Consider the following 14,653-nt stretch of genomic DNA (forward strand, 5'->3'; position numbering starts at 1 on the left):
ACAGCACAGATATTGCAGGCAAAGAAGGGAAACAAGAAAATAAAGGCTCTCTCCTTTCTGTTCAGAGCAAAGATATAGGAACAGCACTAATAATCTGACAATACACTGGATGTCAATGTTTTGAAACCCCTCCTATGAAAGAAAGACCTGCCCCTCCATCCTCCCCCCACCACCACATTCTACCTCAACAAGAAAATACAAGTCAGAAAACTCAGGACCAGCCCAAGTCAAGAGCTGCTTACAGAGGGAAGCCCACAGCAGTAGCTATGTTTACATCTGAAACTCTTGGATTCATAGAAACCCACAATTTGTGCTGGTTTGCATTTCTGAAGATGACTGCAGAGGGACAGGTTCACTTCCCTGTTCCTGCAGATCATCAGCACTGGGCACCCTGACTGTCCTGTGACTCCACCACTTGCTTTCTCTCTCTGAAGTCACAGACACTTCAGAAAAGTTGCCAGCACAGCATCTTGGAGGGTACAAAAGTCAAATGCTTGCTTTGTTCCCATTGGTACCTGTTCACCCAGAATGTTTGATAAAAATCCAAAGGAGTTAAAAAAGTCCAAGAAAGCATTTCCAGAAGGAAACATTTCTGGTTTCTCTATCAAAGACTTACAGCTCATCAGTTTTACTGAAATGTGTTTATTCTATAGCAAGATAAAAGCATTTATTTTAGATAAGCAAAATACAAACAACTTAATTGCTGCTATCATAACTCATAAAAAAGTATAAAACAGCATAAAAACACAATAAGCAATGTAGCAATTAATAATTCATGTTACCAGTGTTTACATTAAAGCCTCATTTATGAAAACTTTACAACACATGATATGAAAACTTACAACTTTTAAAGAAAATATTTACATTGATTATTCAGTTGTGGAGTTTCATTTAAATATTCTACTGGTTTTACAGCGTATTAATAACTTGCATTTCTCATCTTAGCTTTCTGTAATAACAGTTTTATTTAAGTGCATTTCCCTTTTAAAAATACAGTGTATTAAATCTGAAACTCATCACTTCGACACAGAATATAATATTCACATTTGTTCTGTAATTGGAATTAACGTAAGAGGGTAAATGTCAATATATATTATCTTATGAACTATGGCAGGTTTATTTGGAGAAATGAAGTGAAAAGTTGGGTCAAACATTTAAGTCCAGTTACTTGCATTTGTTTATCTGACGACATTTAAGAGAGAAAAAAAATAAGAGCTTTGGCAAAAATCTGTGATTTACTCTATTTTTTCATGACAAAAAATGCCATCAACTAACTCATGTTATACAAGTATGATTGTATGAAATCCAATCATAATTTTACAGGTAGTTACAACTGTGCTTTAAGGGCTTCATGAGTTCATACTGCCTTGAAGTGCATTACTCACTTTTAGAGAAAGAAGGGTTATAGCAAATAACTCTGAAAGGCCATTTTGCAGTCATAAGGTCCAGGTATTTATTAGGCCAGTTGATTCACATATTGTAGGTAAAGCTTAAATAAATTAAAAAGGCATCACATGAAAAAGAGAACAGCATTTTTTTCTTTTAAACAAAATGATTTATAGTCAGCTAAAAGATGATACACAGCTACATTGTAGTTCTTTATTGCCTATCTAATAGACACTTTAGAGGATCATTTGATCTGTTATGCATCCCTGCATAACTACCATCAACAATTTACAGTTTTCAGCCAAATATGGTTTACCCCTACCCCCTCCATCAACACAAAGCCATGTTGCAAGATCATTTGTCTTCAGAAAATACTGACCTGCGATAATACTTGAGTCTGTGTCTGGGATTGTATTTGTGACTGGTGCTGCTGAGGTGCTGGTTGAGGGCTCCCCATGGCAGGGATGGGAGAAGTGATCTGTGGGGCTCCTGGAGAATGCTGCTGAGGAGAAGGCTGGGACTGGTGTTGCATATGCTGCATTTGCTGCTGCTGCATTTGCTGAAGCTGTATGTGCTGCAGTTGCTGTTGCATTTGCTGTTGATTAATCTGCTGCTGAAGATGCTGCTGCTGCTGCAAATGTTGCTGCATGTGGTGCTGAAAATGCTGCTGCTGCATTTGCTGTTGTATTTGCTGATGCATTTGATGCTGATGTAGTTGCTGCTGCTGCATCTGCTGCATCTGTTGCTGCTGGAGCTGCTGCATCTGGTGCTGCTGGCTTTGCATGGAGGGACTGACTTGAGATGAAGACGGCGTTGCCACCATGTTTGTGCCCATAGAGCTTATCAAGGGAGCTGCAATGTTTGTTGGCATGTTTGGTGCAATGGTGACGGAGGCTACAATCTGATTCATTGGCAGTCTCATGGTCAAGGGTTTTGGAGCAATTGCTCTGGAAAGGGGCTGTTGAAGAGTTTGGGGAGACGCTGAAACCGTCGCGTGTTGAGAAAGAGAACTATTCAGAATAAGCGAGGAAGACAAATTTGTGGATGCCAGTGTTTGCTGAACAGAACGAATTGTCTGGGCCTCAGCAGATTCTGCAGCAGCCTGTATGTGGAAGAGAAATTAATTGTCTTTTAAACAGAAAAAACATTGTTACTGTTTACACAGTAATAAAAGTAACAGCTACTCAGAGACCTTTGCCATCTTTTGTTTTCTATCAGAAAAGATCAATCTGCAGTCTGAAAACAATCACTCACCACCAATACATTGTATCACCTCTTTATCTGCCTCCCTATATGCTCCCTCCAGGTCTTACTTGGACAAAATCTAACTTGTGCTCTTGACCAACACCAGGAAGTCACAGATGTCACATACATTCACTGAACAGGCCCAACACATTTAGATGTTTTTAGAAAAACCCTGCTCTTTGGGGGTCAGCAGCACACACACTCCTCACCCCATGAGTTATCAACCAACAAGTAATTAACTGATGTCTTTAGACATTTCCCTGAGAATGTAATAAATTGTGCTGCACAAGTGACTATCCCATCCCTGCCCTGAGCAACCATCTCACGTGAAAAAGCTACAGCAAGGATGTCTCACTTTAGAGGAGATGAGACAATGACAAAGTCATTTCTACCTGCAATCTACCCAGAAGTTACTTGGTGGTCCCATTGATTTGGGGAAAAAAATATCATTTCTGATGGTTTTGAAATGGGAACTTAAGATTCACAAAATAATATCCCACAAAGGTATTTAGAATTCCTGCTGATCTTGAACTTAGCATTGTGACACTAAAGGCTTTTAGAATATTATCTGAGCCCCAGAGGCAACAATAAAACACAGCTTCTTAACACAAGGGGAAGAAATCTTCCAGCTTTCAAAAACATGTGTATAATTTCTGATGTTGTATTTTCAATCATTAATTAAAACACACAGCAACTTTCCGTATTATTTACTAATGCTCTGCAGTTGTACATTGAAATAAATATTCTCAGGACTTAAGACATCATCACCCTTGCTTGTTTTCTTTTGACTGAATATATTTTTGTAATTGATCTTTATAAAATATTATTAGATAAATAACCACCTTGGTAATGTTTTACCCATATTTTAGATGTCCATAAGCACATTTCCATTTATGATACTCAGATGCAACAGAAGTACAACTTGCATAGTGCTGCCATCTAGAAAGGTAAATTCTCAAGACAGCAGAGCTTCTTTTTCTTCACAGGTTTTATTTTAATTCAGGATCCACTCCAGGTGGCTCACTGCCAGCTAGCCCCTTTTTTAGTACTCTCCAAATTCAGAGCCACTATGCATTCCTTTCCCCTCACCTGCAAGAGCACTTAAGCTTTGTCACACAACAACTGCGCTCCAACTCTACGCAAAGCAAGCCTGTCCTTTGAGAAGCAGCACTTGAGGAAAAACAAACCTCTGCAAACAGCTTGCAAATATTAATGTTAAAAGGTCAGTGTATTTTTCATGACTGAATTTTATTTTTGTGGTGAAGTGCATTATTTTGCCTCCGCAGCTCAAGGAAGATGTACAATTACAAAGATGTTTTCTGGTAATCATTCTGCCAGAGATGAAATTATTTTTACAGAGACTAAGCAGGGTTTAAGCAACAGCACAACATCTTGTAGAGATGTATTACAGAAATCCTAGGATTCTACCTCTATTTTGCATAGCATCCCCCCCTTACCCCAAATATTTCAGTAGCATTGGTAAAAGATCACTTGCATTGCATCGAAGTCAATGTTAGGCTTACCTTAGAAACAAGGCTTGCTCTGTAGGCAGCAAGTGCCTTTAGGTATTCTTTTTTGGCAGCTTCAGTTTTTCTTTTATATACCTATTGAAAGAGACCACAATTTCACCATCTTCAACTATTAGGATGTTTTTGCCACAATGCTGTCCAAATCACTTGCAAAGAAACGTAAAACATAGACCAAAACTCCTGAGAACACTCTATGGTTAAATGTGCTTTTTCTTCCCTGAAAGTTCTAAATATTCTTGCAGGTGGTTACAGGCTTTCAGGTCTACTTGCTGAACTTGCACTACAATTTATGTTGATTATCAGGAATATCAAAAGGCTGCTGTCTGACATCAGTCTGATCAACCAACTGATTGACAAGACTATTATGCACTCTTTCCTTTCTCAGAAAACAGTATTTTATTGATTCCAAGTAGCAGGGATATTAGGACATCGAGTATTTCAGATGCCAAAATGTATCAGCAGTAGTCTAGAACAGAAAAACACACCTGTGCATTTTTTTTTCCAAAACAAGTATTTGAACTACATATAAAAAAAATCTGTACACCTTTTAAAAAAGTGGATCAAAGACCTTGGACTTGCCACAAAGCCAGCATGAGAGGATCCCATTGAGTTAAACAAGCACAGTTAGGCAGAAATTACTAAATCTGTATTTTTAATCATCAGTAAATTTTAAAGTTCACCTTTAAATCATGTTCATTATCATCTGTTAGATCAGACTAAAAGTTTCTAAGTGGATTTCAGAAACAAGTACCATTCATCTCTTGCCAAAAGTTGGCCTATCTGGGAATCTGTTCTTCCATTGAAGATTCTATTAACTGTTACTGGGAACAGACAAACAAAGGGGATTTTTTTTAACCCCTTTCAATCCATGTGCAGCAGTTTCATGTGTATAGGAAGAAGAATAGCCCTCAAGGAAGTACAAAACTCATCACTCTGTACCAAGTTGGAGCTGGAGATAGCATTTCACACACAACATTGTAATGAGACTCAGAGGATTGGCTTCAAAGGTTAGAAATCAACACGCTTTGTAGCAAATTCATAAGGCAGATCAAAGGAAATGGTAAATACGCTGTACCTTCCTCTTTTCTAACTTACTAATAGGAAACAAGGGCTTTGAAATAGGAATCATCAAAAGATGGTTTTAAGAGGACTCCAGGACACTATAACCTGAGCTCTTCTACAAACTGCCCTTTAAAATTTAAAGACAAATATAGTCATTTAACATTACCTGTTGGCTCTTACAAAAATAATTTTTATATGACAGGTCTTCAAGTTCAAAACTCTGTGTAGCTCTATACAGGTAGAGTTCTACATAAGCAAGCAGCATGGTCCACTCAGAGCAGAGGTAGGAGGATTTTCTTACAAGGATTACTATATCTTATGAGAAAACCCTGCACCAATTTACCTGTTTTTGTTCTTCTCCTAAACTGTCCCACATAGATGCCACTATTTTTGAAACATCTCCAAATGTAGCATTCGGGTTCTGTCCTTTGATTGCAGCTTGTGTGTCCCTGAAGAAAAGGGCATATGCTGACACTGGCTTTTGTGGCTCATTGGGGTCTTTCTTTTTCTTCTTCTTTGGAGTCTTGGGCTTCTTGCCAGAATCTGGGGCAGCTCTTTTTTCTCCAGTAGCCTAACAAACAGTAAGAACAAGAACAGTCAATAAATGCATGAAATAAGTGAGATAAATTGCAAAAGCTTATTGACAGTCAGTCTTAATATTATATGGATAAAGCTATTATGCAGGCAACACTTGGGAGAATCCTGTTGTGCAGACTCTTCTCTCTAACAAAGAGTACTTAGTGTAATCTCGTTGGATCTACTGGAACTAAATGCATGAGTAGTTACTACTCATTTTAAGCATGGCTCTGAGAGTCACATCTTATGAAGTTAACCTGAAAAAGGACACCCCAATGCTAATTTCTATTTTAAAAATTAAGATTAGGTCAGAGCACATTTTGAAGAGGCCATCTATGTTTTTCCATCAAGATACAATCTCAGCGGTTGAGACTCAAAGGCAAAAGTTTGGAGGCATTTCCAAATTCCCAGGCTTAGATTGGCAACTTACACATGGGCCAGGGGTCAAAAACCCCACCCTTTAGGGAAAAAGCAGCAGCTGGGCAGTTTGTGTCCACCTGCAGGAGCAGTGCCTGGGGGGAAGCACTGGGAGCTCTGGGCTCTGGCCAGGCTCCAACAGCCCTTCTTTTCCCTCTGGGATGGGATCCCAGCAGCACACTCAGGATTACAGCAGCTCTGCTCCCGTTGTGTGCCTCGTGCCCTGCACCCTTTTTTGTTGAACTGTGCACAGGTTATTGCAACAAGGGGATCAAGTGGCTCTAAATATGCCTCTGTGATAGTAATTTACTTTGATATTTTGAGGATCCTGTACAATGAGCTTTCCTCATGTATTACTTCAGTCAACTTAATGAGAAGACCTTTAATGGAACAGTCTTAAATTAGGCCTTGTACTGCTGTAACAACATTTGTACTTCATTTGGTCAGTATTTTTGTCCTTTTATAACAGATTTATTTAAAGGAAAATATAATTAACTAAACTTTCAGTTAGATGAAAGGTTATTTTACTTCTCTCTAAACACATCTATGTTTTACATGGCTCCAGAAAATACCAAAATGACAAAACTGTCCAAAACTGATGCCTGAAGAGATTCAACAGATCTGAAAACCTGAGCCAAATTAGTCCAAAAGAGAAAAAATGTATATGTCTGCTCTTAGGTTTATTATGATGGGGTTAGCATGGAAACTTCTGAAGTAAAGATGGTAATCAGCAAATCATTGATATTCCATTTTACCATAACATTTCTTTTTAAATGACCACACTGCAGCTGAGCTGACACTGCCACATCCATGGAAATGCAGCGCGTGGATGTGTGAAGCTTGCTCCCTGCAGCACACAGAATAACTTACTCTGTTTGATTCATCTGCATCTTCTTCATTGATAGAGCTAGATGGGGAAGGAGTGGCTGATTTACTTGCAGGAGGGGAGGGAGAAGTGTGTGGCAAATTAGTGCCTCCTAAATTTAGCCCCAGCTGCGCACTCAGCTGAGACTGGTTAATGGTGGTGAGCTGAGACGGAGGCATAATTCCCGAGTGAGCAGCATCAGTCATATGGACAATGGATCTCATAATCAGAGAGTGGTCCTGGCGGTACTGGGAAACTTGTGTGTGACTCTGATCCTAAAAGAGATGGAAATGTTGTTTAGACATCAGCAGTTACCATACAGCAATATCAGCTGAAGTGATTTTCACAGCCTTACAGAACCAGTGCTGTCAACATGCAGTTTGCTTCCTTTCTTTTTAATGAATTAAATATATTTTTAATAAATTAAATGCAGCAATAGTTACTATAATTGCCCCAGGCTTCACTTTTCTTCCAAATGGGGCTGGCTATTTTGGTTTTTTGACTGAGAATTTAATTTCTCTATTTTTAAACATTTCTTCTCTTGATGTAATGAAAAATACCCACATAAACCATAGGCAAACAGGATGACTGAGGATTCAGGAAAACACTGCAAATGAGGAGACACAAACTGTTGTCAGAAAGTAAGCAAAATTGGGGCAGGATGAGGGGATATAAAGGATATATGAGGAGAGAGGAAAGCATCTTCCTTTCCTGACTTTCCATTTTTCTTGGCCATTACAAGTAACAGCAGTAAATATAAACCAGTCCTGTCTGAGTGGGATTTTAAAGCTGTTTGAAACACAGAACACTGCCCTGCCAGGTCTGGAGTGCATTCACTGCAGCAGGCTGGAGAACCAGTCCAGTAATCCTAAATGCTTCTAAAGATCCCTGTTGGCAAGTATCACATAAAGCTGCACATTTTTATCTTTAATCCAACAAGCAAACGTGTGGAAGTAGCAATCGATGTACAAATCACCGACTTTATTTTCCTTGTACTCCACGCCTCAGAAACACAAGTGCTTGCATGGTTTGGTTTCTACTGTTTCTCGAGGGCACAAATTGTGTCTCCTACATCTGCACAACATTTACCACATTTGTAAATAAAAAGAAGCAAGACCCTGAAGGTAAAGTCAGCTGTGATCTGCCTATGAAAACTCTTCTCTTTTTGACCACACACAGATCAATACACAATGAAGGAACATGTAAACAGAAAAGAAGATTTTTTAAAAAGTTAATAAGAGAATAAATAGCTCACAAATTGATTCAGCAACCTGATTAATCTACAGTCATTGTTTGAACAGCCAGAAACATGAGAAATAAATTAGATTTTGAAAACTCTTTCATTATTAATAAGCCACATTGCAATTAGTAGCAGGTGCAATGATCCTTAATGAAATGACACAGAACAAAACAACAATTGTGGAAGCCTACTGGACTTCCACAACAGAGTCTGACCTTCCTGGTGCTCTCTTATTAAGTACAGATAAGTAAAACCACTTTTCAAAAATCTGCGTCAACATGGAGGTAAAAGTTTAGTCCAAATGATTTTCCCTTACTTTTTACAACTCTGCCCTCAGCAGAGGCAGTGGTTCTATGCTCCTGGAAGCCTTTCCTTGGCTGAGACAAGGATGCCATACAAAGAAGCAGCACATGTAGAGAAGATGCACACCCCACCTCCTGTATCTTTACACACAAATACTGCAGCTCACTGCTTCCCTACAGCAGTGAATCATATTAATTCTGAATTTGACATTCATGTCTCCTTCTGCTGAAGCCTATACACTAAAAACAAATCCTTCTTTAGCATACAAGTACACGTGGTGGTGCAGCTGGGTCCAGTACAGGTCGAGTTAAGCTCACACACTCCCGATGCAGACCCTGCACAGGGCTCACCCTCATTTTCCCTGTGCTTCCCCAGCCATTGCCAGGTTGGCTCATCATCCCTACCCTACCACACTGCGTTTCCTACCTCTTAAATGCTTTTAATATTTTCAGTAAAGGACTGTAGTTCCTTAGAGATGAGTGTGTTTGCCAAAAGTGGAGCACTTGATACAGAAAGATCAAAACATCAGACTTATTGGCTGAAATACCCATTTGCTTCAGGGCACCTTTCTGTGAAAATTTACTGCTGTTAACTACAGGGTCATTTTGATTGTGACTTGTATTGGCAGTGGCATCTGGAAGTCATTCAAAGTCTTTTGTGAAACGATATCACTCTCTGCCTATTACTCCAGTCATTTTAGCTTACAGATTTTATTGCATGAAGAAAAACTCTGCTGTTTTTTTCAGCGAAGCTGAAGATCATCAGAATAACCTTATCTCATAAAAACTTTCTTCATTATTGTGCAGAAAGTACTTTCTTGGAGGTGTTCTACCCCTAAAAGCCTTGCTTTTGTTCTCCCTTTATTGCTACACAATACAAGCCTTTCTGGCCTTTACACTGAGGCAACAAAATATGATGACATGGGTTACAAACCATTTACTCCAAGTCTTGTCATTTTGGTTGCATCTATGATTTTATTGAGACTAAATTCTCTTGACTTGCACTGACCCAGAATCTAATTTTATACACAAGCCCATGAATTCTTAACTGTTCCTTTTTCTGATACTATTTGATGCTTGTGTGGGTTTTCTGCATCCACTTACTTAATCTCAATTTTTTTTTTCTGTATCTTTTCCTAATTTCTTTAGCCTTTTTTTTTTTCTTCAATCTAAAGCACTTTAGTAAAATCTAGACTGGACATTTAGCACTAAACTGATAAGACGTGTTATAGGAAAGAAAATGTTTCATATAATATCCAATCCCTTACTGTACGTATTGTATGTCCATATGTAAACAGCAAACAATGTATTTTTTACACTTTCAGTTTCAAGTTATATGGCTGATCAATATTAAAAAAAGCAAGGAAGAGGATTTTCATTTTTTGCTTTATGGCACAGTGCTGAGGGCCTGAACAACCTATAGTACCTATACAAGAGCTTTCAGACAAAGAAGTATAAGCCTTTTTTTATGTGTGTACAGGGGTTTGGAAAGAAGGCAGCGAGGCTAGTTCATAGCAATATTAAAGTCCATGGCCTTTTTCTATAGCTCCTGAGCAAACAAAAGTCTTCTAAGGGAGCTAAAATCAAGAAAACAAAATTTCCATCAATTATCTTTACTCATATTTTTTTCCCTGATACTACCAAAGGCCAGTACCAAACTGAAAGGATCAGCAGCATTTCATTATGCTTGAGATGTTTATCAAAGAAATGTTTAACAATGAAAATCATCCTATATCGCAAGCACACATGGAAATACAAGAGCACATGACATCCTAATTACGTTACTATATGAAAATTGAAAAGCTCACATATCCAAAAATAATCCATTGAAAATACTGGGAGAATTTCAGAGAATATCAGAAGCTCTTTTACATAAACTTAACCCAAAATGTTATACATGAGTATTAAAAGCATTCAAGATTTTTGTAACATTAAGCAAAAACAAGAGATTAATTCTGACAAAAATTCATGAACTTCTCAGGCAGACAGTATCTATCAAGTTTTGATTGAGCCTGATCTGCTTTACAGCCTTAGATTGAAGTTAGGCAAAACCTGGTGATCTTAAAGCAAGTCAGGCAAAGCTCAACCCCTGATTTACTCAGCATGACAATCAAACAAGGACATAATGTGTGAAACCAAAACCAAAAGAGAAATAACTTGTCTAATTCCCCTGCAGACTGAAATGGCTTTGACTCAGATCAATCTGTTGTCATCCTACGTGAGTGCTTCAAACCCCTGAGGTACAGAGACATTTATTGAGGGGAACATTGGCCACCTCTCTGGGCTCTAAATGGAGAGCAAGGGGGTTTGGATAAGGTGTTAGGGAGCAATTCTTTAATGTGAGGGTGATGAAGCCTTGGACAGAGAAGCTCAAGGCCAGGCAGGATGAGGCCCTGAGCAACCTGGTAGGAAGGCTTCCTGCCCATGGCAGGGGGGTTGGAACAAAATGATCTTCAAGGTCCCTTCCAACCCAAATAATTTTACCCTTCTATGATTCTAATTATATACACAGATTTTAAAAAAGCAAAATATAGTCCAAAATGTTTTCCCCTTCTCTAAACAACTTTATGGTGACTGTGTAGGCACACTCTCTTACACAGCTGTCACCACCCTGTTGCACACATTAAAACATTCAGCACTTCCTAGGAGGCCTCATCAAAGGAACCATAAAGATATCTGTCCATCAAACTATCCTACTCCCAACAATTCTGATCACTTTAGACACTCCTGCCACAGAAGTCATATTAAGTCCTATTGCTAAAGGACACATCTCACAGCCTATGACAAATATATAGCTTATTTTACATTGATTTGTATAAGAGTAAGTTCTCAAAAATATATAAAATATCAATGCATCAACAGAAACTGGAAAGCAAATAAAGGAGTAAGGAGACTTTAAAAAAAGAAAATAAAAAGAAAGGAATGTGTAAACTCTCACAATTTACAGTTTTATCAAAGGTGTTTTTCAATGTACCATGGAGTAGTACTAAGTAAAAAAAAAATTAATAAAAGACAGTTTGTTCTTTTATTAGCAACTCATTAAGCATCCAGTACTTAGTATAGCTTGTAATAGAGTTAGCATTTATTTTGACAGATAAATGCATCCAGCCATTACATTGAGAGATGTCCTAATTTCCACATACCTACCCTACATTTTAAGAATCATTTCCATACAGTAATTCAATCCTGAATTCCTACCCTGATATAATTTTAATCTCTGGAAATATTCAACAAGACATTTAAAAATATAACTAGGAAATTAATTTTCAGAACATTTTTGAGCAATACTGAAATCTTGATTTAAATCAATGTCTACAGCCTTCCATCATTTAAATATGCAATACCTCCAGTGAGACTCTGGTCATGTGAGGACTGATGGAAGTGCCCCATGGACGTGCCGATCTGACCCCACACTGCATGAGATAAAGGGAATTCAGAAATCTGCCAACCAAAATAACTAAGGAATAACTAAGCAAAATCCAACATTTATGGTTATGTTCACTGTGCCCTGGTTTCAGAAGTTGACTTAAACTATTATATATTCTATTGCCTGAGGAATTCATCACTGTCAATGTAACATAAGCTGATGCAATATTTTAAAGGATGTATTTAAGTTGAAGCAAATGCACTGCAATGTAGAGTGAAATCCTCAGTTGTCCCTGACTGTAAATTACTCCCTTTACTTTTAGTCAAGTCAGCATATCTCTAGAAGAAATCCTCAATATTCTTTTTCTCCACAAGTAAAGCATAGATAAAAGAATCCATTAATCTAAATTTTTACAGGATTGGACTTCACTGCCAATCAAAACAAATCAAACTAACAGGATGCTTTTCTCTGTCAGAGATTAAATCCTTACTTAATAGAATACAAAACAGTTGCACTTGGTACTGCCACCACTGAAGAAGTGTCCTTCCTCTCCCCTCCACACACACCATCATCACTAATAGAGCTGTCAAACTGCAGTTATCAGGAGATCCTACAAGCAGCAGCTTCTTTTCTCTGGCAGTGAAAAAACTCCCATGTTCCACTTCAAGTCTCTGTAGAAAAGTAAACCTTGCCTAATTTGATTCCCAAAAAAAGTGTACAAGAAACAGTACATGTCAATTAGTAAAAAAAAAAATTTCTCTTCATCTGGACCTAAGAGATGGGTTGGTGACAAGAGTTCACACACATTCCATTGCCTGAAGAACATGAAGAATATGACATTTTTTGGTCTGTGTGCCCATCCATTCCCTCTACTCTCTTCTGTTCATACATAAACCACAGAAGAGACATAAAAAGAAATTAAAAAAAAAAAACAAACCAAACCCTACAAACATAAGAGCCCACTGATTTGATCCTTAAATCTGAGCAACTTATTTTGGGGGTCATGGTGGCTACTATGGGGGTCATACAAGACAGGTATATTCTCAAAATCAAGTCACTCATTTTTGGCACCACTTCTTGCACTTGTCCAGACTTGTTATATAACATACTGCATAACATACTGCATACATACATATATATACTGCATATATAATAGAACCTGGCAGTGCAGAGTATCAGTTTTATTCCTGCCTACCCTAGGGCTGAAATTTTGCCCCTTTGTGCATGATCCCTTGAGGCTGCCTGGAATAAAGGCTAGACAGTGCTAAAGGAGTAAAGTAGGTATTTATTAGAAGACCTTCAAAGGTTTCACCTTGGGCAGTACAAGAGCCTGGCCAAGGCTATACCCAAGATGGACAACATGCCACGAGCTTTCACACTTTTATAAGTTTTGGTCCATTTACACATTGGGGTTAACTGTCCAATTACAGCTCCGGGTTATGCAGTCCCATCCTCCCAGATTGCTCTCCTCAGTTCACTGTTTGCACTTTTTGAGCCTGAAGCTGCAATGGTGTCCTTGGTTCTCAGGCTGGAAAAGGATTGTTTTGTACAACTAAACTGTGAAGAGAACTTGCTAACACTTTATGTAAAGTTCAGAGTTATATAGTAGTGAGTATAGAATCTGAAAAATGTGAAAGCTAAAACTTAAGGCATCAGCATAGGCACCCAGGATGTTTTCTGCAGCGATTTTCACCACTGAGCACTTGTTAAAGGCACATGCTGCAAATGTCATTAATGCTTTCCTTGCACCATGGATAGGGGTGGGAGGTGCAATGTGAGACCAGCAAACCACAAGTGAAAACCCCTTCTGTGGAAGCACACTCAGGGGTTAGGCAGTAGGAGCACAGTGACACCAGGCAGTGCAGCACCACCTCAGAGATGTGATCCAAACACCAAGAGGCCAGGGCAGGCCAACCACCCAGGTACCTGCCAGACCAACACAACTCAACCAACACAACCCCAGGACTCACCACCTCTGCAGCGTGGTGCTGTGGCCTGTGCTGGAACCAGTCATTCACAGCATGCTCAGCTGTGAATATCTAACAAAACACTGTTTTATGTGGTAAAGAAATACACAAAGCTCACAGCAAGGTCAAAATGACACAAATACCAAACCAAGGGACAAAGAAATGAAATGCTTACAATTCTTTATTCAAATTCAAATTCTTGCTGGAGGTGCTCCACCACTCTATCCTGTAGTGTTTTCTCTTTGGGAATTCTGTTCTTACCCAGTTACTTTCCTGAGAGCCCTCAGATTCCTCTCATGATCCCCAGCCCAGGCCAAAGGGATCACACATCTTGGTTGCCTCATTTGCTACTGAGTCCTGCTCTTGCAGACGAGGACAGGCTGGTCACAGCCCTCCACCCACCCACAGTGGCTGCTGCTGCTGTTTTAGCACCACCTCATTGACAACTTCTTTGTAATGCAATGCTTACACCATTGTGTAGAGGCATATTAACACAGACTCTCCACTCTCCTCCTCCCAATTCCACCATACTTCAAAGCATATTGAGTCACACTCCTCTTGGACAAGGCACCCAACAGCATGATCACAATACATGTGTGACTCAGATCACAGATCTGGGCCCTGATCTGATGAGTCTCTTGGCATGAGGAGCTTCTCTCCAAATTAGCAGTACAAGTTTAGGTCTGCTGTATGCAAA

General features: G+C 39.0%; 1 protein-coding gene across 7 annotated transcripts in view; it reads right to left on the reverse strand.

Moving 5' to 3' along the window:
• Nucleotides 1-635: 635 nt before the first annotated feature.
• Nucleotides 636-14,653, reverse strand: part of TOX3 (TOX high mobility group box family member 3) — a 102,274-nt gene continuing 88,256 nt past the window's right edge. For all 7 annotated transcript variants that reach the window (XM_033069751.2, XM_033069750.2, XM_033069748.2 and 4 more), the window contains 4 exons: nt 7,086-7,355; nt 5,566-5,793; nt 4,155-4,235; nt 636-2,488 (listed from right to left, as the gene is read on the reverse strand). In XM_033069751.2, the coding sequence (XP_032925642.1) occupies nt 1,751-2,488; nt 4,155-4,235; nt 5,566-5,793; nt 7,086-7,355 (1,317 nt within the window). In that variant the 3' untranslated portion in view covers nt 636-1,750. The remainder of the gene's footprint in view (nt 2,489-4,154; nt 4,236-5,565; nt 5,794-7,085; nt 7,356-14,653) is intronic.

Source organism: Catharus ustulatus, chromosome 11 (assembly GCF_009819885.2).
Source record: "Catharus ustulatus isolate bCatUst1 chromosome 11, bCatUst1.pri.v2, whole genome shotgun sequence".
NCBI lineage: Eukaryota > Metazoa > Chordata > Aves > Passeriformes > Turdidae > Catharus > Catharus ustulatus.